This window comes from Montipora foliosa, chromosome 4, assembly GCF_036669935.1.
Source record: "Montipora foliosa isolate CH-2021 chromosome 4, ASM3666993v2, whole genome shotgun sequence".
NCBI classification, from domain to species: domain Eukaryota; kingdom Metazoa; phylum Cnidaria; class Anthozoa; order Scleractinia; family Acroporidae; genus Montipora; species Montipora foliosa.
The window spans coordinates 42729234-42756733 of record NC_090872.1 but is presented as its reverse complement, the minus strand read 5'-3'; the positions used below and the strand labels follow the sequence as shown (position 1 = coordinate 42756733).

The following is a 27500-nucleotide window of genomic DNA, read 5'->3' as shown; positions in this document are numbered from 1 at the left end:
CAACCACGCGTGATCTCGCAACCAAGCTTTCTGGAGAGATCATGATTTTGTTGGTTTCCTTTGACCCTCATCTGCATTAATACACTGTTCTTTTCCGTGCATTTTTTTCTCTGATTCAATCTAGATTCCATTTGAAGCAAAGAAGCTGTAGAAATACGTTTTCGCTGTGACATTTTAATTCCCAGACGCATCACGCTTGGTTGAGCATCAGACGAACATGCTCAGCAAAGCATGACTGAAAAGTGAATTAAATGTTCCTCCCACGGTTGTGTTTCAGCTTGTAATTTTTGTACTGAACTGTATCTCTTCTCATGTTTTGCCCCACCTTTTGAAGGGGACAAACTGTCCCCTTGGCCGTTTTTTTTAAGGGACAATTTCAATGTCAGTGTGGGACTGGCACAATGGCATGGCCTGGCTCAAACCCTATGGTATGTATGTCAACTATGGTAGGTACCACGCTTTAAATTCAAGATCATGTAACAAAGAATCTGTCCATGCAAAGCCTTAAAAGTGATTAGCAGAATTTGAATGCATACAAAGTCAGTGGCCGATATTATTATAATAATACATGTAGCAATGAAGTAATGTGGTGAAAAATCAAAACACTACTTGAATATAACCTTCATCTTACCATTTTATAAGTCGATTTACAGCGCATCATTTGTTCATTTTACAGCACATCATTTGTTATTAAAAAATTATTAGTAACACTTGTGCTACCCAGACCATTTGGAAAAGGAATATTAAAAAATTCCAGTTACATGTATAATAAAATTATTACCTGTTCAGTGACAGAAACAAATGGTGGCAAATTGAATGCCTCAAATGCCAACTCTACAAATCTCTGTCCAACACCATGCATTGGAGTAAAGACATACTTTAATCTTGTTTTGGCATTTTCTTCTCTGAAAGAGGGAAAGAGGATGTACTGTATATTAACTCTCACTTTGCAGGCAGGTTTCTTGGGATTATAATACTGGCAAATTTAGTTAATTTATGTCAAGCAAAACCAAAATCAGGCCTGCTTTAGCTTGGATGCTGAGCATGGCTTTCAGAGGTACTGTACATGTATAGGGATCTTAAATTTGATCCCTGACTTCAAAGGCTGTTTTGCTCTTTCCCCTGATCTTTGCAAAGCTGTGCAGGTAGTGTAGTTTTGTAGCCTGTATATAAAGGCCTCTATCATTCACGCTAAGATCACTGAGACGATATAGGTAAGGTTAAATGTACTTTCAGTGTAATACGTGAGAGCTCAGAACAACAGATAGGTATAAGACTGGGCTGTTGATAGATTAAATATACCACTATTAGGAACATTCAATAAGAAGTATTTGTAGGATTTAAGCTCAAGTTAAAATTGGGAGATTAGAAACGTTCAATAAGAGGTATTTGTAGGATTTCAAGAACTACAAATCGTTTGAGTTTAAGAAGTAGTCCTAGTTGGTGGCGATGATCGCTGTGCAGTGAGTGTATGGATGCGACGATGACCATCAATATTCAGAGCAACAGATCAAGCTACTACTGTCTTGAGATTTTACTCTTCAAGGCCAACAAGAACACTAAGGTTTACTCTAATTATTTTGCCAGTGGATGCCGTTGTGATACTTGCAAGAAGCCCATTTTGTATATGAAAGGTTATCCAGACGAGGGCAATAATATGAAGGCTAGAGAAAACAATGACAAGAAAGGAAAACGAAACCAAAGTTCAAAGCCAGATTCGGAGCCTTCAGTGAGGCAATGCCGTGATAGCTATCTGGAGAAAGAGCTCCGTCCTCATGCAATTCCGAGTTAAGTTTTCCACTTTTAGTCAAGGATGATTTCACATTGACAACTGATCTTAATCTGATTTTCAGTGGTGTGTTCCGTGTCATTAGCATTAGATCAGTTTGAACAAGGGAATAGCTTCTGATCAGTTTTGATTTTCGTTTCAAAAACTGTATGTGACGACATTCGCTTTTTGGTAGTTTCAGTTAAAGATGGTTTCATTTCCGTTTTCATGGTTGTCACATTTTCAGAATAAGTCTTTACAGGTATGTTCTTGATCGCAAATAGCTGATGGTTTGAAGTCAGATATATCTGCTGGTTGAATTCCAGAAGAGGTGGTTTTTGTTTTTTCACGAAGAGTCTGCTGTATCACTGCAAGCATGCAGCGGGTTGATTTGAATCGGTTTTCTGTATGCATTAAACATTATCCAGTGTTGACACTCTTTCCAGGCTTTGCTTTAACCGGCACCGAAGCATACAATTTCCCATTGTTGCCCTCATCCGGATAACTTGACCTTTCACGTACAAAATAGGCTTTTCGCAAGTATATGTATCTCAACAGTATCCAACGGCGAAATGATTACAGCAAACTTTAGTGCTCTAGGTTACCTTGGAGTTTGTTCTTTGAAGCTGTTTCTCTCAAGCTGCCATTTCAAGTATTAAGTTTTGTTGGATCGAGGAGAGTAAAACCACAAGCCATTACTAGTTTGAGCTGTCGCTCTGAATATTGACGGTCATTGTTGCATACGTACACGGCACACCCATGACTACTTCTTAACTGAACTCGAACGAGTTATATTTCTAGTGGAGTCGACTGGTTTCTTTGCCCCCTGGCAATCCCAGAAGTCTTTGCAAATCTAGAGGAAAACAAAGTGGCCTGGGGACTGGCAAATCATTCATTGTATGAGTTTATTCCCCAAGGCCTCGAGATGATGCCTTTTGTTTTGGACTGAATTTTAATATATCGAAATTGGTCTATTGGCAACAAGGATGGAACACAGTGACAGACAAAGTCTTGCAAGAAGGAAACAATCCACAAGAAGGCAAAACCACAGTGCACACAAGTGTCTGAGTGAGAGTCTACAAGGACATCCAGGTCAACTTGAGAAAGGTGGGATCTGTTTGAGGGAGCAACAAGATGGATGTTATAGTCAGGGAGCATATGTCGCTGAACCCAAATGAACATGGCAAATGTTGTCGACAATTTTGTAGTTGCACCAACGGCTTTTATGGGAGGTTAAACCGTGACCCTTCAAATGTTTTGTAACCATCGACAATGGTGGTGAATCGTCCCCAAAAATTCTTATACTTTTAATTGGAGTGAATCTGACATGTAACAGTAACTGAATGGATCATGTGGCCACCCTAATGTGAAATCGAGGCGGGATCATATAATGCCTTGAAACTGTTGTTTATGGCAACAGATTGTCCCAATATCACTCCTACTTTCTGTTGGAGTGTAACTTAGACAGCTCTGTAACATAACAGTAAGAAATCTGATCTTGTGTCCATTACAACATAACCTTCAGCATCATTGCAGCTGTAGAGATCGGTACCTTTAAGTCCCGCTTCGCGATATTGACATCTATTACTGGGATATTGCATTGGTCTTTAATATCTTAGGCTAATACAGCAGGCAGACTAATTTCTTAATTCCGGCAGTGGTCTTTGCTGTGGGTTGCATAATTTTAACCAGATCCTGCGGTTAACACTATCCTTGTGAGCTTCTGGGAATGCTTTTCAACACAATAGCTTCCGAAAGAGAGAAATGATCTTCCACTTATCTGGACAATTGAGCAATTGCTGATGCAATGCTTTACCCCTTTGGCAGTCCATGGATTTCGATGTTGACTGAGCCGAGAATAATCACTGCCGATGTTGGGCATTGCATGTTCTTGAGTGTGCAGTTAGTCCAGCCTTGGATCTACACAAGCGGTTGCACCTAGTGCACTAAATGGAAAGTTCATTTGTTGTAGGTTTACTGTGTCCTCGCTCATGTACCTTGTTGTATTCCTTCAAGTGCTACTCTTCCACTGCTTGCTTAGAACATTGGACTATACAACATCAGACTTTCCTATCCATTGCCGTCCTCTCCCATGCATTGACATCTACCTGACCAACCTTCATGTGCCTCTTCAATACATCGGTAGACCCAAGCTTCTGGTCGCCACGGGAACAAATGAGCCCAACAAATTGACCTGCTCCCAACTGGTTCCTAGACCAGGGAGAAGCAATTGAAGATCTTTTGGCTGAAACGAAAAATGCCCCATGCACATCTGAAAAAGAACAGTGTAAGGAGTCAAGCTGCATTTGAAAACATAAAAGCCAACGTACAAAAGAGATAAGAACAATGAAAGACAACTAATGGAATAAGAAAGCAGAAGAAACTGAAACGTTTGGAGAGTGCAGCAACTCAAAGGGAGTGTATACTCCATACTTAAAACTGTGTATGTCGCCAAAACGAACACTGTTGCCCCGGTTAAGAATGCAGATAGAAGTAAGCTATTTACAGACATGAACGAAATAGCAGACAGATGATAAGAGTATTTTCACCAACTGCTGAATCGACAAAGCAACATAGAAAGGGAGTCAAATGACCACCTAACTGTACAAGAAACAATTATGCATTTGAATGATCCAAACACCACAGACGACCTAAGAGAACCTGTAAAAGCTGCCAACATTGGTAAAGCGCATGGTCAGGATGGTATACCAGCTAAGGTCTTAAAACATGCTGGTGATGGTCTAGTACAATAATTGCTTTCTATGTACAATGGTTAGAAGAAAAATTGCGACTGAAGTAAGCGTTGGAACCATCAGGGTATACTATCTCTTGCTATCGCTATATTTAGGAGCTTTGCTTGAAACAGTTGCAGGGCTCAAAATTAGCACTCGCAAACTCGCGAAATGCGAGTGGTTTTTTGAAGTTGCGAGTGTAGAAAATATCCTCTAACAAACATTTGTGAGTACCAGTATTTCTCCAGTACACTTACGGGGGAAAAAATACGCTGTTGGAGAATTTTGTGGTGAAAAAACTACGAAAACATTGAATATTACAAGCAAGGATTCAGGTTTCAGGGCAGTCACTGGTCAGCGGGTTTATGTAGAACCTATGCTCAAATTAGCTGGATGTTCAATCAATCAATCAATCAATCGATCAATCAATCAATCAATCAATCGTTTAATGTATCCAATAGCAGGTATAAACCTGAATTACAGGAAAGGTCAGAGACAGCAAACATATCTAGCATTGGTATTTAACAGTAACAAAGTTATTAAGACGAGCTGTGCGGCCTAAAGTTGGGTAAACAGTTTTGTTCCCTGAACGGAGATTATTATCATGCTCCACGACAGTGGGAGAATAAAGAACTCTGAGAACTTCTTTAGCCTTAATGACAAATGACTTGCACGAATTTATACTACGAACATACAGTGGGACAAGCCCTGCTAAGTCGAGCGCATCTTCGTATGGAAAACCGGGAAAAATTACTCGCATGGCTTGTTTTTGTGACCGGAACTATTGTGACTGCCTAGCGTTACAACCGGATGTCACATTTAGTATTCAGATGATTGACAAGTGAAATAGGAGACAGAGAAGTATTGTGAAATAGGAAGGTTTTTGAGGAGGCAACGCAAACAACACGAGGATCGTGAGACCAGTTATTTTGTATCTTTTGTTTCATTTTCGTTATTAAATTCGGGAATTGTCTGTACATCGTGAGTGCTTTTGTGTGCCGTACAACTTCGGGACATAAGTGGTGCCGGGACCAGGATACGCCGGGAGAAAAGGAGTGAAATTTTCAACACAAGGCCTCCTACAAACATGGGAGACTCAGACAAAGAGAAATCCGACCAAGAGGAGACGAACATTTCAGAACAAGAACAATATATCTAGAAGAAAATCAAGAAAGAGATTGACAAACTTAAGTTCTACTTAGAGGAAGGCGATGAGCTGTTAGAAAGTTGCGATTACGTGCAAGCGAACAGATGAAATTCAAGACCGCCTAAACGACCTTATGTCAACACTTCAAGAACTAAAAATCGACCGCGGAATATTGACGCAGAGAGCCGTGAGACAGTGGAAAAAGGACCTGAAGGCCACATACGCGCAAATGAAAACCAAGCTGAGCAAGGTCTTGGAGGAAAGTGAGCGAAGTAAAAGTCAAAAGGCCGAGGAGGAGAAACTCAGAGCCAAATTCGAGCAGGAGGAGCAATTTAGACGCGAGATTCAGCAACAAGAGAAGGAACTTTGGGAAGAAAAGATGAGAGTGGAATTGGAAATTGCGGAAAAGAAAATCGAAATGGAAAAAGCTGCGAAGGCCGCCCGTGCGAAGCTGCCAGAGCTCAAGATAACCCCTTTCAATGCCACTCCAGTTGACTGGATCAGGTTTCAAAACATGTTTACATCACAAATACACGATAAGCCATTACCCGACGAAGAGAAATACGGATATCTTTTGGAGCTGGTGGCCCCTTAGGTGAGAAGTAGATTAGTAATAGCAGCTTTAAAGCCGGGTGCGCTGGGGTACAAAACCGCATGGGAAAGGTTGAAAACTGAGTTTGGACAGAGTAAAACTGTTATCACTGCACACATGGAAGAGATAATTAACTTGCCAGTGACCAGAGGATCAGATTACAAAAGGGTGCGTGAAATTTATGAGAAGTTGAGCAAGAATTATGACGCGTTACAAACTTTGGGGGAGGGAGAGATGCTCAAAGGTTTTGTACTGTCAACCTTAAATAAGCTCCCCCAAGTGAAGCCCGATCTAGTGAGAACAGACGAGGGGTGGGAAGATTGGAACATGGAAAAGTTGATCGATTCTATGGCTCAAGCGCAACAAGGCCGAAGACAATTATAAAGATCAAACGGAGACAAAGAGAAAGGAACGCCATTACTTTAGCCAGAAAGAGCCCCACTGCCTGTTCTGTGACCAAAAACACTGGGGAGATTCGTGCCCAACATACAACACAATCGCGAAACAGAGGGAATTCTTTACAGCAAAACGGCTATGTTACAATTGCGCCCGCTCAGGACACACTGGGAAAGAATGTCGTAGCAGGGGGTGCTATAAGTGTAAGAGCAAACACCACACCAGCTTATGTGATAGGTCTAAGGGGAGCGACACGCAAGATCCCAATGCCACTCTAAGTGGATACACGCCTTCGGTCGAGGAAAAATCCCTACCCGCCATAGTACCGCTGAAAATCCGGGGGACTACGTTTTGGGCGTATCAAGACACGGGGTCGGGGAGGAACTTTATCTCCAAGGAAGCAGCTAAAAAGTTGAAGCTAAATCCAATACGTCACGAGACGCGCTACATTGTAACGGTCAACGGGACAAAGAAACAGTCCATGCCAGTCTATGACGTGATAATCAACTCAATTGACAGTAAGGCAACAGAGAAAATAGAGATTACTGGAAGCAAACTTGCAGATTTCACAACTATCAAGAGGCCCACGCTGACAAAACTGAAGGAGAAATTTCAACATGTACAGGGAAAGATGTTTTACAGAACTGCAAGCGAAAAGTATCCAATCCATGTAATACTCGGGATGCTACCTACTGCAAGATCAGGACGGAACATGTGTACAAAGGCCAACCGGAGGATCCAATCGTTGAGGGAACCACATTCGGTTGGATTGTTCATGGTGGTAAAGAATATGCAGACAGCAAATGCATGTAAGTGAGAGAGACTGACGAGTATGAGAGACTATACTCGCTCGACGTTTTGGGAGTAGAGGACAGAGGGGAAGGCAATCAGCTAGACGTCTACAAGGAATTTCAAGAGAGCATATCGAAGAGAAGTGATGGCAGATACGAGGTGCGCGTGCCATGGATTCCAGCCGCCAAGATCTCAAATACAAATGAGGAGCCCAGCAGGAGATGCCTTCACAATGTCGAGCGAAAACTGAGGAGAAACGAGAAGCTGAAAATTGAGTATGACAACATAGTCCACGAGCAGATCGAACAGGGCATCATCGAGAAAGTACCAGAGCAGCCAACTGGTGAACGTGTATTTTACATGCCCCACAAGCCAGTGGTGAAAGAGAGCACTACTTCAACCAAGGTGAGAATGGTGTTCGACGCTAGCGTGAAGCCCCATCCACTTGCCAACAGTGTGAATGAGTGCATGCACAACGGCCCACCTCTATAACCGCTGTTGTGGAACATCATGATTAGAGCGCGAATGTCAACCGACATACTGCTGGCGGACCTTCAAAAGGCATTCCTACAACTTACAATCAAAGATGAGGACAGAGATGCGTTTTGCTTCTTGTTCAACATAAATGGCAAAGAGGAACATTTGCGTTTCGCAAGAGTGCCCTTTGGAGCAGAAGCTAGTCCCTTCATGTTCGGGCCTACCCTCCAGTATCATTTCAATAAGCAACCACCAGAGTTACAAGATACTGTCCAAGCGCTAAAAGAAAACACTTATGTGGACAATCTCATGAAAACTGGTAACAGCGTGGAGGAACTAAAGGAGTTCAAACAGGAAGCAACTAAGATTCTTGAAGGTGGCAGGTTCCCAGTACACAAGTGGGAGTCCAACATCCCAGAATTAGATGATGAGGACAACCCAAGCAAGTTGCTTGGACTCGCGTGGGACAAGAGGGAGGATGCGCTAGAGATCCAAGCACAGATGCAGGGTGAACGAACACCAACGAAACGATCCATACTCAGTCAACTCTTAAGTATATATGATCCACTCGGCATAATTTCACCGACCATGGTGGAGGGAAAGAGAATTTACAGAGAGTCATGCGATGAAAAGATTGGCTGGAACACTGAAGTGAACTGTGTCAATTCACGAGATTGGTTCAAGTGGAGTAGTCAGCTGAGGAACATCAAAGTGCCCAGGAGTGTAGCCAGAGATATCAACAAGATAAAGGCTGTACGACTCCACATTTCCGCGGATGCCAGCAACATAGCATGTTCAACGGTGGCCATTGCTGTAGTGGAGCACTCAACAGGTTTTGTGAAGGGGTTGCTAACGTGAAAGTCAAGGATTTCAAAACGTAACACATTGATTTCAAGGCTGGAACTGGTGGGCGGCCGCAAACATGGTGAAAAACTTGCTGACAGCGCTGAAGCGGTGGCCTATTACTTCAGTGAACGTGTGGATGGACAGCATGGTTGCACTGTTCTGGATCTGCAACCCTGGAAGAGCATGGAAAACATTCGTATCCAATCAAGTAAGGAAAATTGCTGAGATCACCCAAGAGACGGGAATCGAGTGGAGATATTGCCCAACTGACAGGTACCTGGCAGATTTAGGAAGCCGTGGCGCCTCACTAGAGAAGATGCAGAGAGGACAGTGGTTTGAGGGGCCGGAATGGTTGCTAAAGGAGGAGGAGTGGCCAAAACAACCGCAATTAGAAAAAACTAAAGCATTAGCGAGGAACACAGGCCAGAAAGGGAAGAAACGCTTTCTTCAGCCAAGAAGGAGCCTGATGAGTGGGACGCACTGCTTGCTAGAAGCAAACTCTGGAGAACCTTCTGAGTGACTGCATGGGCACTATGGTTCAAACATAGCTCACTCACCAAGAAACACAAAACGAAGAAGAGAACGGGGCCGTTAACGACCAAGGAGTTGAGTTACGCAAGAGACCAATGGATAAGGAAGGAGCAGGCAGGAGTGGAACCAGATATCGAGAGCCCCAGCTGGAAGTTAGTAACAGAAGGAGACACTGGTATTTTCCAATGCAAGGGGAGGATCCCTGGTTACCAGCCGACGTACGTTGAGGGGGGAGTATTTGCAGACAAGCTCATACGTCATATCCACGAAGACATAAAGCACCTAGGAGTCGCAAGCACCATGGCCCCAGTGAGAGAGGAGTGGTGGATACCTCAATTGAGATCAAATGTGAAGAAGATAATCAATAACTGCTACTTGTGCAAGGTGTTTAGCACACGACCATACGGGCCAACAGAAACAGCCTCACTACCACCATTCCGGACAGAATGTGGAAGACCATTTGAGACCACAGGGATCGACTTGGCAGGACCCCTCAGTTACAAGATTTCCAACAAAGAGCAGGGCAAGTGTCACATCTTGATATTCACATGTGCAACATCACGAGCAGTGCACTTAGAGATGACTAAGTCACAAACAGCAGAGGAATTCCAGAGAAAGCTCAACGGTTTCATCACATGCCGTACCAGACCAAAACGCATCGTGTCGGACAACGCATCCGTCTTCAAAACCACAGCCACCTGGATCAGGAAGATACACAAGAGTGAAGCGCTGCAAGACTTTTTAGCGCAACAGCAGATAATGTGGCAGTTCAACTTATCAAGATCACCGTGGTGGGGAGGACTATACAAAAGGCTAATCAAAGAGGTGAAGAGAACTTTGTACAATACAATGGGGAGAACACACCTAGAGTACGCGCAAGTTGAAGCCGTAGTGATGGATATTGAGCGACACCTCAACAACCGTCCCCTGACATATATGGAAAGCGAAGCAGGAGGGGAACAAGTGCTGACGCCCAACTATCATGTGGGGACAAGAGGCGTATACCATAGAAGACATAGAGTTGGACGGAGATGAAGTCACCAAGTTACATGCGCAATTGAATGAGAAAAGGCAACATGTGTGGCAGAGGTGGAAGAAGGAGTATGTCCATGGCCTCATGGAAAGTCACCGAATCAAGAGAGGTGAGTGTGATTACCCAGAAATCGGAGAGATCGTACTGGTGATCAGAAGAACAGAGGAGAATGGAAGAAAGGTCGTGTCCTTAGACACATCAGAGGCAGAGACAGAGTCGTAAGAGGAGTTGGTTTACTTCACAAGGGGAATCAAATCCAGCGGCCACTCCAGTTGATATGCCCCCTCGAAATACGAAGCCGACATGAAGGGAACAAGGAGGAGTTAGCAGAGACGAGAGTACAGGGCAGAACCATTGAGAGAAGAAGGGCAGCAGTAGATGCAGGAGCTAAAATCAGATTGATTGCTGCGGATGATTGAACTTTGATTAGTCTCATGGCTGCTCTTCTTAGGCAGGTGATTACAATATTTGTCGTGTCATTCTTAAATAGTGCATTTGTTACGACTCCAAAATCATCATTTTTATTTTCCAAATGAAAGCTGTTTTGACCAGTGAGTCTATTTGGGATAATCAACACTTTGAAAGCTGTTTGCACACTCATCTGATACGTCAAATCTGATAAGTTTTATTTAATTTCTATCAGTTTGTCACTGGAAGTAGAAATGTTAAAAAGGAATCTGCCAAGTTCCAAAAGCAGTCTATTACACAAGTCAGCAGTGGATGCCAAGTTTGCAGCGGACAAGAAACAGCGAAAGAAACAATCCCCTATTGAGAGAGGACTGCAGAAAATGGATGAGAAAACCCTGCAAAAAATGGACAAACTGTTTCAAACAGCTTTCTATCTTGCTTGGAAAGAAAGGCCATTTACTGATTTTCCCGATTTGTTAGACCTGCAAACACTTAATGGGGTTGGTCTTTGGGGTACTTATCACAATGATGAAGCTGCCAAAGAATTTATTTCTCATATAGCAGGAGTCTATCAGGACGATTTACAGAATCATTTGCATAAATCAGACTACTTTGGTGTCTACTGTGACAGGTCCATGGACAGGTCAGAAATTGAAAAGGAGCTGGTAATGGTAAGTACCTTAAACTGGTTGAACCTGCAAACACTAAGTCCGATGGTATTTTGGCAGCTATCAACGGAGCATTTGCTGACTTTGGTTTCTTGGCAAGGCGAAAATGATTGGTTTTTGGTTCGGATGGCGCAAGTGTGATGAGAGCAAGAAAGAGGCGTGATTGAAATATTGAAGGTGGAAGGTCAGGCCAACTGGATATTAAGTGTTTGGTGTCTTGCACACAAACTTGAACTTGCAGTTAAAGATTGTTTCAAAGGAACATTCATGGACAATGTTACTGAAACGCTCACTCATATTTACTATTTTTACAAGGGTTCTGCAAAACGAAACAAAGAAGTTGCAGAGGTTGCAGAGATCATGGAAGAGCAGTTTTATAAGCCTGAAAAAGCAAACGGGACTTGGTTGGTGGATCACAAGTTACAATCTGCAACCAAGTTAATAGCTAACTGGAAGCTCATTTTCATCCACCTTCAGAGCTACATTGAAGATAAGTCAAACAAAGCTGAAGACAGGGCCAAAGGCAAAGGAATTCTAAAGAAACTCATGGAATATAAGCTGATCTGGTTCCTTCATGTCATTGTCGGCCGTGTGTGTCATCGATGTTGAGGGCCTCTTAAAAAAAGCGGTTATTTTAGGCATATCTTCAAACAAAAGCTGAAAACCTCACAAAGATTAAGGTCACGAAATCAATCTCTGTGCTCACCCACGTAGAACAGGAACACGCAGCTAGGTTCTACATAAAACTACTGATCATTGACTGCCCTGAAACCTGAATCCTTTCTCGTAATATTCAATGTTTTCGTAGTTTTTTCACCACAAAATTCTCCAACAGCGTATTTGTTTCCCCCCATAATTCTACTGGAGAAATACTGGTACTCACAAATGTTTGCTAGAGGATATTTTCTTGACTCGCAACTTCAAAAAACCACTCGCATTTCGCGAGTTTGCGAGTGCTAATTTTGAGCCTTGCAACTGTTTCAAGCAAAGCTCCTAAATATAGCGATATCATGAGATAGACAACACTTACTTCAGTCGCCATTTTTCTTCTAACCATTGTACATAGAAAGCAATTATTGTACTAGACCATCACCAGCATGTTTTAAGACCTTAGCTGGTATACCATCCTGACCAGACGCTTTACCAATGTTGGCAGCTTTTACAGGTTCTCTTAGGTCGTCTGTGGTGTTTGGATCATTCAAATGCATAATTGTTTCTTGAACAGTTAGGTGGTCACTTGACTCCTTTTCTATGTTGCTTTGTCGATTCAGCAGTTGGTGAAAATGCTCTTACCATCTATCTGCTATTTCTTTTTTGTCTGTAAATAGCTGATTTCCATCTGCATTCTTAACCGGGGCAACAGTGTTCGTTTTGGGGCCATACACAGTTTTAAGTATGGAGTATACAGTCCCTGTGAGTTGTTGCACTCTCCAAACGTTTCAATTTCTTCTGCTTTCTTATTCCACTAGTTGTCTTTCATTATTCTTATCTCTTTTTGTACGTTGGCTTTTATGTTTTCAAATGCAGCTAGACTCCTTACACTGTTCTTTTTCAGATGTGCATGGGGGATTTTTCGTTTCAGCCAAAAGATCTTCAATTGCTTCTCCCTGGTCTAGGAACCAGTGGGGAGCAGGTCAATTTGTTGGGCTCATTTGTTCCCATGAAGGACTCGATCAATGAAATGAATGTATATTTGAAGTGTGGGTTATAGGCGCAAGAGAGAAGTGCAAAGCGTCCTGTTATATCAGCTCCACTCTATGCATGGAATTCAGGAAGCACTGTGGTTTTGCAAGTCGAAGAGCACGAACAATAGGGTTGAGACGTACCTTTCTACAATGCTTCTTCTTCCTAGTCATTGTGTTCTGACAGTCTTAGAGTATGCATCTCCGGTCTGGGGTGGTATTCCCAAATACCTAACTGACGATCTGCAGGGTGTGCAGAATCGCAGCCTTTCAATTTATTGGCATTCTGAAGGCTAGCATCTAGGTGCAAACTAGAAAGTGATAAGAACCATCCCACTTCAATGCCCATGATCAACAGCCATGGTACTCAAGTGATGAATCGCATTAAGGTACCACATTCTAGGACTGATACGCAAATGGTCACGTGATCCCTTCTATTACTGTTACAATGTACGTGTCAGACACACCCCAATGTAAAGAATGAGAATTTTTGTCGAAGATTCGCCACCACTGACTATGGTTACAAGGCAGTTGAGGGTCAAGCCTCGTTTTCACGTAGGACTCTGAGGGTCACACTTTTAACCCCCCATAAAAGCCGTCGGTGCAAGTTACAAAATTGCCAGCAACATTTGGCATGCTCCTTTGGGCCCTTTTGCTTTCTTCAAAAAATTCCTATGGAATTACAGATGCTCCCAAACTATTAGTGAGCCTCATTGATAAGTTTGAATTGTTTCTGAAAGTTAGCTGTTAGGAATTACGGAAGTTATTTGAAACACTACAGGAACAACCCACGAACTAAGAGTCACTTATCCAGATGCTAGAAAACAGTTTTGTGGCGCACTGAAACAACAATTTGGACTTGTACAAGTTTTCCAACATTGACTGACCTCTCAACCACAAGTAACAATGCAGAAGCTGGTCTCCCAAGAAACCAGGCCTAAGATACGTACATATATGTGCTATGATGATATCTAATCAGATAACAGACACCCTTACAGTTACTGTAATGGTTTCTTTCAGTCCCTATAAAAAGTGCAAAAAGCAACAACAAGAAAATTAATATTAGTACCCTAATAATATTTAATGTCCTCACTAACAACCTGTAGAAGGAATACTGTTTGATGTCTTCAAAGTACAGAGAACATATTCTCTCAAAAGGATCTTTCACCAGCGGGTCAGAAACATCCAGTATCCAGGAGTTTGGCCATGGAATTTTGTTCTCCTTTATGCACTGTGAAATCCCCTTGTCATGAGGTGACTTGATCTGTATGCAAACAACAATATACAAATTTATTTAAGTTAGCAGTACATGACATATATAAATAATACAACATAGAGCTCTTTCCAGTAACCAACTGGCTCATAAAGAAAACAATAAAAGCAGAGCTCTGTGCACCAAAGGCACAGAGCACCATAGTTAAGAAAATATGGTAACCCATCAATGCAAGAATTTTGGTTTTAGCTATGCCTTCAGTGACCGTCCATGTGTATGTCCGCCCCTTCATGTATGCCAATGTGACCAGTATCACATGTTCAAGTTTAGAGTACTTGTGCCCAACATGGTTGCCATATCCTCCAGCTAGTTTACAGCAAGCATACCTCTGATATAACACTGCGGCAAAACGTACTGCGCATGAGTTCAAATTTGAGCTTCCGGTCAATACGCATTTCCGGTTACGTATTTAAATCCAATGTAAACTGAGATGAAATCCCCTACCGCGAAGTTTGAAAACAAAAAGTAAGAGTTAGCATAAGAAAGTGGGAGAAAGGTTTGTCTCGTTGAAAAGTTTATTTTTCATTTAAGTTTCAAGCGCTTGCACCAAGGGGTTTGGTGTTTGCACCAGCAACGAAATATGAGAGAATTTCGGGCGCGTTCGCGCTCGACAGGAGCAATTTTTTTTTCGTAGTTCTCCTTGTTGCGTTGGTTTGGTTGTGCGGCTCACCCGCAAACAAGTGTAGGAAAGCCAACAAAAGCAGCCGTAAATGTGCCGGCAAAAATATTTTTTGTCAGAAGATTTAGCCAGAGCTGCCGAACTCCAAGTGGGTTCAATCAACAGTTTGCCGTGTCCATTGGGACGAAATACGGAGGAGCAACAACAGGTGCTCGGTTCTTTCTTCAAAAGGTACGTATAAAATTATCTCGTACTATTTTGGAGTGTCATTTGCATTTAATGTACCTCACATTTTTATTTTACTCTTCTTGAATACAGTACAGTGCGGACAATTACTTCACTAAAATTCATTGTTGGGGTGCAGTTAGGAAAATGCTACCTCAGGCGGTTCAGTCTAAAATTGGTATATTTTGGAAAGAAAAAAGGAAGTTACGGAAGCTGGGAAATATTATTTGGAAAAATTAATTGCCAAACGAATTTAAGGAAAAATAATAACTTTATAGACTGCAAAACAAGCACTTTATGCCACTTGACAAACTAATTTTTTTTTAAGACCAAACCCATAAAATTGTACCAATAATTTTGTCAAAAATTTTGTCAAAAATTAATGCCATTTTCACAAGTGGCTATTGAAATTCAGTAGTACTCCAATGTTGTCTCCACATTGAGGATTCAGGTAGAGGGGTGTCCAGGAATCCTATAACACCGACGTTTTGAAAAATTTCACTAAAAATGAACCTACTCCATTTTTCATTTAGTGGGGGGAGATGCTTTTTGGACATCCAATTTTCAGTCTCTGGATACAAAGAAACTCATCACTAATATGTCTGTTTTTTATCATTTTTTTAGATCTTGCAATTTACTCGCTCACCAATTTTAAGACTACACAAGAACTTGAAAGCGGCAACACACAGTGGTGAAGGTCTCCAAAAAGTTCACAACCATTTCCAATTGCTGTTCCAAAGACTTAAATTTCTACTAGCAGGGAGGATTTTACTGTAAAAAAAAATTACTACAGCTAGTAACACACTTTCATCACATTGTAGTGGGTTAATGTGACAACAACAAGGACAATCAACCAAGAATAATTATTGATTTTATCTTCCAGCAATAAAAAGGAATTATTATTTTTAATTGCTGGAAGATAAAAAAACAGCAGGAGGATATAAAAGGAGGATATCAAATAATGTATCTTGAAAGATAAGAAAACTTGTTGAAGCGGATTCAGTACCATCCTACAAAACTTTTCAGAAATTGCAACTTGGCCTAATAAATACTTCCAGTACAATAAATTATTGAACCTCTCTTTGTGGACTCGGGTAGCATCTCAGCTGCTTCAATAAATTTTTAATCCGCCCTTCCATCAGATTTAACTTTTAAAAAAACTCATAACTTCATATTTCTGTAGTAATAATTCTTCAAGCACGTTGAACAAGAGCATACTAACCTACATTTGAAAGGGGCATAATCCCACAATGCATTTTTCTGGATATGACTTTACATAAATAATTCCTGTTACCTTTCCATATGGACAAAATACTTTAACTAATAATAATATTTTAGATATAACAAGTGTGCTGAATTTTTAGCCATTGCTTTTAATAATACTAATCTTTCCTACCATTCCCAAGGATGAATAAATTAAGTTGAATACAGTAAGTGGTCACTGGTGAAGTAAACAAACTGCCCCAAGGGGACTCCTTTACAAAAATGACAGGAGTTTTTGTTGTACCTTTTTGGGGCAAAATTTGTGGATTTGTAGTGCTTGCAATGCTATGATCAATATCTGGAACTGTACATAGCAGAATTTGGTACGCCAGCAAATAACTTTTACTTCTGAATTATAAAATGCCAGTCATTTGTCACTTTAGAACTGGTTCCTTTGTAGGGGTTAAGATTTCGTTCGGCTACGTCCACTAAACAAGACTCTGTTACCTTCAAGGGTTGTTTTAAAAAAATTTCCAAGTACCCTGTCATTTTCATAGGGAAGACCCCTCCTGAGCAAATTGCATCCTTATGTTTGGGTTTCCATTGATTTAATGATAAAAGCAACATTGTTCTAAAATAATATTTAAATACCATTATAGTCTTTTTAACCTAACTTTTTTGCACAGTTTACTCCTTGAGCCACCAGCTTCAACTTTGATACTTTTGAGCAGTTATAGTAATGGTGGAGGTTATTTGGTTCAACTAAAGAATAAGAAAATCAAAGTAATAATAGCACTAATGAGCTGTACAGCTGAGGTCTGTCAAATTTCCATCTGAGTAACCTGACAGCTCTTACAGTACTTCTCAATGTAAAGAAAAGGAATCTTGTGGACTTGAACAGTCCCAAACAGAAATGCTGTGTATTCCAAATATGGTCACATGAACTCCTCAAGGTTTGCCTGCTTCCAGAACTTCAAATCCATGAATAGTTTGAATATTTTTCTTGGGCTCCTTTAAATTTTGTACACTTTTTAATGGTTTGCCTTTAAACATAACATTCACAATCTAATGCAAATACAACTGAGGCTGACAAGACAACAATATCCTTTATTTAAACACAACCAATGTTAAAGAAATAATACATGCTTGTGGGGTTGTGTGCTAAACTATAATCAAGATGCACTACAGGAAATAAAAACTTAAAACTAACTATGTAAGACACATAGGATATGAAGTAGAAATTAATTACTATCCAAAGATCATATTGTAAATATTATAACAGGTTGATTGACAAGTCCTTTGCTCAAAATGGTAGAGCATAAAATTATTTGAAGTCCAGCAGGACCCAAGACGAGAAGTTATGATAAAAGCTTTAAACTTTTTTCTAAAATATTTTACTGCTATCAAACCCAATGAGACCTTATGCATGGGATTGTCACTGTTTCTAGCTGCAGCTCCAAATCACGTAATATATTAATAATTTTTGTCATCTAAGAAAAGAACAACATGTGGGGTGTAACCAAAAACGTCCATGGCAATAATGTAATTCTTCATTTCAGGAACCACTGTCAACCATCACATGACTCAAAACAGATTAACTTGATCCGACAACACATGACAGTCCCCTAAAACCAAAGTACATCATTAATGCTTCCACAAAACAATAATAAAAAAAATGATTTGTTACACGCAAAGAGTCACGAATCTGAATCTATAGATATCTATATATAGCTCTAGTAATGTACCCTCACTTCAGTTCTTCCAAACATTATTTTAACTAAAACATGGATTATGGCAGGGTCAAAAACGTGCCTTAAACACAAATTAAGTGCAAGTCCATAACTTGGTAACTATTTTAACGGACAAAATAATGAAATTGACGTCGACATGGATCGGTGAGTTGTGACCCCGGGGTTGTGACTGCTAAGAAGTATAATAACTTAAAGATATATTAACAAGAAAAGAGAATATAATAACCTTAAAAGCAGCTATTTAAAATATTTGATGTTAGGGTTACGTTCCCAATGACATAGTCACACTCAAAATCAAATTCACATCTGATCAAATCATTGATCATTCATGTTATGTAGAGGTGCCGATCGTAAGGAGTAACGCAGAAAAAAATAACCTTCACGTTGCACAATATTGCCATTTCCCTGCCAAAAGCCAATTCACACATGAACGGAAACCTTGGGAATCCTTCTTTCTGCACATTACAGTAACTTTTTGTACCCGATGGCAACTAACTTTCTACATTAAAAATTGCGTAAAAAACTTACCTGTTTCGCAGCTCTTTTCCCACGAAATAAAATTTTCCAGGAGCAATTTTTCCGAGGATACTAGTTGGATTGGACTTGCAAACGTTTTACACAACATAGACGTTCTCAAAGAATACATTCCATTTGAAACTGGCGTTCAAACTAGCCTTGATCGCTCTAAAAAGAACGTAAACCAACAAGGTACCGATTCTCAAACGGCAGCCATATTGCGCGACTCATGCGGAGACATTTTCGCCAGTGAATCAAACCGGAAATGTGGAAGATCACGCATGCGCAAACGTTTTGCCGCGGTGTTCTCTGATATTGGACATCCATGTCAATTGACACCTGTCAAAACAAGGTATCCACTGACCAGTATCACATGACCATATCACCAGCTCAAGTTAGCTGATCGAGGTAAGCTGCTTTTTAAAAGTTGACTGCTGACCTTATACTCGTTTTCGACTGGATTGCAGGCTCAAACCAGGTTAACGTTTTGTGACAGAAACAAGGCTTCTTGCAAGATTTCTGTGGCTCAACGCATCTACACAGCCATACCATGTCAACCAAAACCATGAACCATGTGTTCAGGTGGAAAACGGTTTGAAAAATATTTTCTTCCTGTACTTTTGACTGGTCTCAATCCAGGTTTGACATGTATAGCTGTGGTCAGGACCACCCTGGTGGCTATGCAGTTCTTCAAGTCAAGCATTGGAGGAATATAAACTGAAAGCTGAGTATTTATTTTTAATTTGTTTACAGCTGCTTTTTGCTCTGTATTGCATTTTTTGCCATATCTTTATAAGATTTATAATTGTGAATCTGATAAGGTTGCATGATGCCTGGACAACCTATGACAGAAGAGCAAAAACAAAAGAAGATAGAGAGAGAACAAAAACGACAAAACAGTATACCAGAAGTTACCCCACAAATTCTTTCTTGGACACTAAACCGTTTGTTATTTTTGCGGATGAGTTATTTCAAGTGGATGAGTATCTTTATAAAGTGGAATAAACTACATCAATAACACTCTTTTTTACCTTAAACTGACAAAGTTTCCTAATAATCTCTCACATCACGAGCTTGTATGTCTATGAATTATTAATTTTAGCATGATTCCTATTTGCTAGCTTTTGACAGTTGACTCTGAAATGGGCTTTTTTCCTTTTCCATTCGCTCACTGAGCATTAGGGGTGGTTGTTTCCGGAATCAATGGGTTAATGTTTCTTGTTTTTATTTCTTGGCTGATTGCATGTTACATGACACTAAAAGTGTTGCCATTTGTGTACAGGCTTTGAGGTGTTGACTTCAGCAGTGTCAATTTTCATAGATGGAGCAGCCTTCTTCCCAATTTTTTGCTACTTAAATCCAGAGGGTGCACATGCACAAAGGCAACATGAATTATGGAGTGTAGCACTAGAATCCATCCCCAGTAATGTTCAATACAATGTAAGGTCTTATGAATGGGTCCATAAAAGGGCCTTCATATTCTGCTGAGTTGGATTTAACAGACACTAAATGTTATCACCACAGCTGAAGCGGACGTGGCCACTACTGGTGAAGATGACCTGTCAAAAGATCCTACGTGACATCAACAGTACACTGGATGATATTCGAACCAACATGTCCAACAATTTGTTTAAGAACAAATTGCACTGTCACAGACTCATGGAAATAGAGAGTTGGATTACACCAAAGGAGGAGCTAGCAGAGATTAGGAAAGAATATGTTTAGCAGCAAATTAAAGGAACTTGAGAATGTAACTTTCAAACTGGAAACTGAGATCAATGAATTCTATGAACATCAAAATAATTTAAATAAAGTACAATCTTATGGTCCTTATTTAACGAGCGTGACTGCAGAAACAGCAATCTGGAAATGAAAGTATCAATAAATACCTGTGCTCCATTGTCTAAGTAAACCTGAAAATCAATCATAAAAGAAAATAAATACCTCTTACTAACTGAGTTCGAGGTGAGTATATACCTCTTACTAACCTCGTTTTCTCGGTCCGTACTGTAAGTTACGGACCAAGTTTTTTCCCGTTGATTTATCGCGCTTGGGCCATAAATCAACGGGAAAAAACAAGGATCCGTAACTTACAGTACGGACCGAGAAAACGAGGTTAGTAAGATATTTATTATATTTCTGAGGTTAACCGGCGTGTGGGCAAGGAAACTAGTCAAAGTGAAGCGGAAGGTTCAACTGCCACAAAGAATGCCGTGCCAAAATCCCAAAAACTAAATCTTCTTGGCCATTAAGTTTGAAATAGTTGCTTGCAAGATTCAAACAGTTTTCAGTACAAGTTTATGCAACAGAAATGACATGAAAAACTCCCTACATGATGTTTTGTCGAAATTTTAAATTTAGCGGGCTGTACAGCAGGCCATACTGTAGAATACGGCCCGCTAATTTAGCCAATTACAGCGCACGTACTATCTGAGAGATATAATAATGTAAAATTACAGACCAAGCTTTTTCCCATTCATCAACGGAAAAAAAAAGGATCTGTTAGTTTACAGTTTGGACTGAGAAAACGTGGTTAGTAAGGTGTTCATTATGTCTCTGTGGCAATCAACTGCAGGGGAAAGGAAACTCGTTGAAGCCAAGCAGAAGGTTCAACTGCCAAATCTTCTTGGCTGTTTGAAATGGTTGCTTGCAAGATTCAAACAGTTTTACAAGTTTATGTTAGTAACAGAAACAAAATGAAAAACTTGCTAAAGAACGACTTTTATTTCAAATTTAGTGGGCGGTACAGTGCCCAGTGTAGAATACAGCCTGTTAATTTAACTAATCACAGTGCACATACTATCCGAGAGATACAATAATATTGCTTCCTCAGTAAGTTAGGATAGCCGCATGTGTACCCTTATAGGAGATAGGCAGGTATAAAACCAACACAGGAGAGACAGTGTTATACAGTGGTAGAGACGATGACCAACACCACCAGGGAGTCGCCGTCACCCTGAGGAAACGAATGGGGAAGTGCCTGATGGAATAGAAGCCGATCAACAGCAGGCTGGTGAGGATCAGAATGAAGGGGAAGCACATCAACATCACCATCAACCAATGCTATGCACTGACCAACGACAGTGAGGAAGAGAGCAAGGATGCATTTTACGATCAGTTGCAAGCCGACCGACAAATCACCATAGAGCTATGGAAAAGGAAGGTTGTGGTAGCATGAACAACAATGGAGAGAGGCCACCTGAATTCTGCACGACATACAATCTGGTCATCCTCCCACACCAAGAAATTCACAAGCTCACCTGGTGTTCCCCTAATTGAAGAGACAATAACCAGATTGACCACCTGATTATCAACGGGACATTGAGAGGATCACTGCAGGGTGTCAGAGTCAGAAGAGGAGCTGATGTCGGCAGTGACCACCCTCCTGCCATGCCAACCCTGAAATTGAAGCTGACAAGAAATGGACCTGGCAAGGCAAGACAGCAGTTTGATGTAAAAACTGAAAAACAAGTTTCAAGCACTGGCAGATGCTGAAAGACATTCACTGCCTGGCACATGCGACATCAACACCATGTGGGAGCAGATCAAAATAGCCTATACAAAGACCAGCGAAGCCTGCCTGGGATGCCGACAGAAGAAGAGGAAGGAGTGGATCACAGCAGATACCTGGCAAGCCATAGAGAGCAGGAGAGCCCTGAAGAAGAAAGTCATGGACATCATCAAGACCAAGACCAAGCTGAGACTGTACCAGAGCTGCGTACTTTCCACTCCACTGTACAGCTCAGAATGCTGGAGGATGACTGAAAGGGACTTCAACAAACTGTCCACCTTCCACCAAGAACCTTAGAAGAATCCTCCAAATATTCTGGCCCGAGACCATCTCCAACCAACATCTTCTCGCTCGCTGTAACCAAGACAGCATGGACACCATCATCATGCAAAGGCAATGGAGATGGATCAGAAATGTGGTGAGAAGAGAGCAAGGCGACACCTCCCACACAACCCTCCACTGGACACCAGAGGGGAATACCTGGCATTGAACTGTAGAAGGCAAACTCAAGACCCTCCATCACACCTGGGGATCATTCAAAAGCTGGCCCAGAACAGACAGGAGTGGCGTACCTTTGTTGCTGCCCTACATGCCAGTCGGCATAACGGGCAAGAGTGAGTGAGTGGGTGAGTGAGAATGTACTTTAGACCAGCAAGCATGCAACAAATACCAAAAAGAGGACTGGTGGAGCAATTTTACAATACCCCCTCACTTTTTTGAAGCAGTGATCGGTTGGACCCACACTCCCAAAGTTGAGGACAAGTGAACGATATGGAAGTATGGAACTAGTGCTCCTGCACTCCAGGACTATTGAGCGAAATGGGAGTAAAGAACTAGTGCTCCCACAGCACTGCACTCCCACAATCAAGGAGTATTGAACGATATAGGGGTATACAACAAGTGCTCCTGCAGTGGAGAACTATTAAGAGCTATGGCTGTATTTAACTGTTACTCCCGCAGTCCCACACACCCATGGACGAAATATGTAACTATGCCCACCCCACCCCCTCGCCCTGCCATTGTTGAATTCAGCTTGTTTGCTTCAAGAACGAAGAATACACGTTCGTTTTTTGTTTTTGTTACTGTAATCTTCAATAAGAGAATGAGCATATATGAAATAATATGGTAGTACAGTGTGAAAATTTTAGTCTCCTAAAAGGACTCTTACGATTGAGAATGAGACATTTAACTACAATTTCAGAGCTGTACATTAAATATCATACCACTGACTAGTAAGTAGGAAGAAATTGTTAAAACATGAACATTTGCGGAGAAAAAAATCATTTGTAAGGTTATAAACTAAAAACACAGTTCTGTCAACGAATTAAGTAGCAGTTGTCCAAAAAGGGAATTGACAAAGTACTCGAAGAGTAAAAGCAGTAATACACAAGTAGTTACTTTGAGATTAGATACAATTGTTGCTTTGTAAATAACGTGCACATTGGAGCAGAAATGTCACTGAGCATCGGCTTGGAAATGGCATTGTCAAAATCCGGATTTGTTACATTTGTATTTTCGGGCCAGGGTTCGGGTTTGCTTTTGACAAAAACCTTGCATTCTACGTGAACCCTAGGGATTCTGTCTGCCTGATATCTGCCTGAAGCCATCTTTTTGAAGAGATTCTGTGACTTCGTAATACTCGGGTTCTGCTATGCATTTGGCTGATTTTTTTGCGTGCTTGAAGGAGCATAAGCTTATCACTGGTCCAGGAGAAAGCAGCACTTGCTCTTTAATATTGTCTTGGGGGGGTTATTGTCTTAGGTTGTTCAATACTTTTATCACAGAGAGTATTTGTGATATCTTTCAGGAACTATAGAAATAATTAAACAAGGAAAGAATGATAGCTATTGAAATGTAACCGAACCGTACAAATGAAAGCTAAAAAGAATGCTTATGCCTAATCACTGAAATGAGCACTCAGGCTTTTCACACGATCTTGTGAATCTATTGTTCAGTCCTAAACCACCAATAGAGTGGTCTAAATTTAGTCAGAATCCATCTCTTGAAGCCTAATGAGAAAAAACTCTCTCTTTAGACAAAACAGCTGGTACAATCCGCACAAATCAACTTACTTGACAGAGAATGCCCTCCTGGCTTTCTAGGTGCTTTACAAAATCAGCTGCTCATTCAAGTGTAGCTTTTGATATTTCTGTGAGAATTGGGGAGGCTAGAACACCGGAGAGTCTGAGAACACACTGGGAATGTGAAAGGAGCGGTCCCTTAGCTCAGGCATGGCTACGAAATAAACTAAAGATGGCGGATGAAGAAAACCAGATCAATGTCCTGTTTATGTTTGGACTTCAAAATGTTGCTACTAAACTTCAAAGAGGCCCACCTTACCCCAGTTATTGGAAAGATTTTCACAGCTCTTTCTTTGGTCAGGAGTGTAAAGCTCTGCAAAATTACGGTAAAGACTGGGAGGAATAGGTAAATTTGCAAATGGAATTTACCTTGAGCCATCGCTTGAAATTGAAGGCGGTTGTACTGGCAAAATCCAAAGAGCAAAGATGCGTACCTCATGGTGGTTCCACAAAGAAACAGAGTGTATTAAGCACAAGCAGATGTAGGGTTTAGTCCGGGAGCATATGTCATTAAAAAAAGTCCCGTGGGAATTTTGTGAAGCAAGCAAGCCACTAGTCTAAATATCTTAATTGGACCCTAAATAATGCAAAAATATTTGGTGGCACTTTTGTAACTTGCACCGAGGTGAATTATAAGGGGTTTTAAAAACAGCTTAAATTTGTCACTACGGAAACGAGGCTACGAAAGTTAAGTCCTTTTATCTTTCAACCATGTGAATGAAATCACACCAAACTCACTATGATGATATTTATTGATGTATTAGACACTTCTTCGTGTTCTCTTTGTGGTATGAGGAGTCACGTGACGAGTAACCATAGAAACGTTTCTTTCTGTATTCCTTATCATAATTAAGAATGCAAATATTTCCTAGAATGATAGCTGAAGATTTCCTAATGCCAAAATATAAATTGCTTTGTTTGCTAACAATAGTTTCTCAACTACATAGTTGGTATTTATCACTTGAAAGCATTGCCAGGGAGAGCCTGGGAAAATCATGCAGTATGTGTGGTCAGCAGTAACTTTCACTAAAATAAAGGTCCGCCATCTTTACTTACAGACTATGTAGTTCAATCATAATGTAGCGTCTTTAATGGCTAAACAAAACGTTGATATCAATTTTAAACTTTGTTTAGTTTGTCAATGTGTTAAGGATGAAGATTTAGGGGAAAATCCTACTTCTAATGACAAATTAGTGGCTGCTGTTAAAGAAAGAGCGTCTTATGGTGAGTCAAGATTTTCGGAGATTTGGTCTTCTCTGAAAGTGTTTTCAGTTAAGGAGCTTGAGGTTAAACAAGGGACATGGCACAGAAAGAGCCAGCAAGATGCTACACACTCTGGAATGCTAAAGAGGGCAAAAGAAAGATATGAGAGAGTACTGTCTGCACCAAATGAGTCAAGACGAAAGACCAGAAATTTGCAAGAAGCAGAACCTATCAGCCAACTCACTCGATCAAAGACAACCCCTTACAACAAAGCAGTGTGTTTCTTCTGTAATGGTGAAGGTTGTAATCGGGAAAAGCTGAGGGAAGTGAGAACCATGAATGCGGGAGCGTCACTACGTGAAGCTATTGAGCTGAGTAGAAATGACAAGCTCCATGTCAAATTCTCAACTGCAATCAATGCAAGCGATGCTCATGCAATTGATATAAAGTATCACAAAAATTGCTGCACTAAAAATGTCTCAAATGTACTCCGCAAGCCTCTGGCATCACGTTCATCGAGTTCCGTTTTGGCAGGTGAGATAGCAGCTAAAATTGAGTTTTTAACAACAACGGAAATCATGTTAAGGAATGGAATTGTTCTTCATATGTCAGAACTGGACACCGCATTTAACAGTATTGCAAAAGAAAACGGTGTAGCAGATAAGACGTGTAGCCGTAAAGTAATAAAGCAGCTGTTACAGGACGAAATTCCTGGTATCGAGTTTCACAAGCCAAAGGGAGTCAATGAATCAGAGATGGTAATCATTAAAGAAACAAGAGATTTTGCCGTACAGCTTACCGAGGAAACCAGAGATATCGGAGATGATATTAAGACCTCATACGATGCTGCACTACTTTTGAGGAAGGCTATCAATAACTGCAGAAAGTGGATGTTTGATGGGTCTTTGGAAAGTCTTTCAAAAGACAATTTTCCAGAAGAGTTGTATTGCTTTTTTAGATGGGTAATTAATGGTCCAAATACAACACTCAGTGCAGAGGAGAAATGCCAAGAGGTCCACAAACGTGTTATGAGCTTAGTCCAGAGTACTGTTTCAATGTGCTTGACCAAACGCCAAATCGGGAATAAAAAATGCGATGTGATCAAGAAAAGCCGTGAAATGCCGCAGCAGCTGGCAGTGGGTCTCGCAATCCGCCAATCAATACGAAGTAAAGGGTTAGTTAACATGCTGCATGGTTTCGGAATGTCGGTAGAATACAACAGACTTCTTAGAGTCGAGTCTCAGATAGAAGCCAGTGTGCTGAAACGCATGGAACAAAACAATGGACTGTTTTTACCAGCAAACATCGTGGAAGGCAGACACGTTTCCTTTGCCATTGATAATGTTGACTTTGCCGAAGATACCTATGACGGGCGACGCACATTGCACGGCACAGCTATGGCGATCTACCAAAAGTGTGACAAAGATGACGAGAATCCTGAATTAAGGTAATGGGTCGTTAATGTGAGTGCAAACACTTTTCATGATAAAATCAAGATTTCATTTTGGGAACAAGTTTACTGCCGTTCAAAGAACTACGGCATGAGAAATTGTGATACTACGACAGTACATGGGCATGGTGTTGAAAATGCTAATGTTTATCAGAGCAGTCCGTACTGCTAACTGGGAACCTCACCTCGAAGCTCTCGAGATATTTACCAAGTATTTCTTTGCCCATGACCGTTTGAATTATGCGCGAATGGTTCCCCTCTACCTAGCCGAGATGAAAGCACTGTCAAACACAGACCCTGAGATGTACGCAGAATTCAAGGATGGGAACTGGGTAGTGAATAAAAATCCTTGCGTACCGTTCTGACAATGCGATTGGTCCTGACAATGCCTTGGAACACTTAAACCGGTCTACGAAAGTAACTGGAGGCTTGGTTGGCATAACCCTTAACCCAAGTGCACGTGCGAAGTTTTTCCTCATTGCACCAGAGTTGGCAAGATTAGCAAATCAAGCCAAAGACATGGCAGGTGTAACACATGAGACTCGTGGAAAGCACCATAATCTTACAGCTGCTGTGGTATCCCGAGAGGAGAAAAA

General features: G+C 41.0%; 1 protein-coding gene across 2 annotated transcripts in view; it reads right to left on the bottom strand.

The window, feature by feature from the left end:
- The window catches only part of LOC138000825 (phosphopentomutase-like), a 146837-nt gene that overhangs the window by 77207 nt on the left and 42130 nt on the right, over window positions 1-27500 (bottom strand). For both annotated transcript variants that reach the window (XM_068847487.1, XM_068847488.1), the window contains exons 7-9: window positions 20549-20572; window positions 14173-14336; window positions 782-905 (exon numbers count right to left, since the gene is read on the bottom strand). In XM_068847487.1, coding sequence (XP_068703588.1) covers window positions 782-905; window positions 14173-14336; window positions 20549-20572 — 312 coding nt within the window. The remainder of the gene's footprint in view (window positions 1-781; window positions 906-14172; window positions 14337-20548; window positions 20573-27500) is intronic.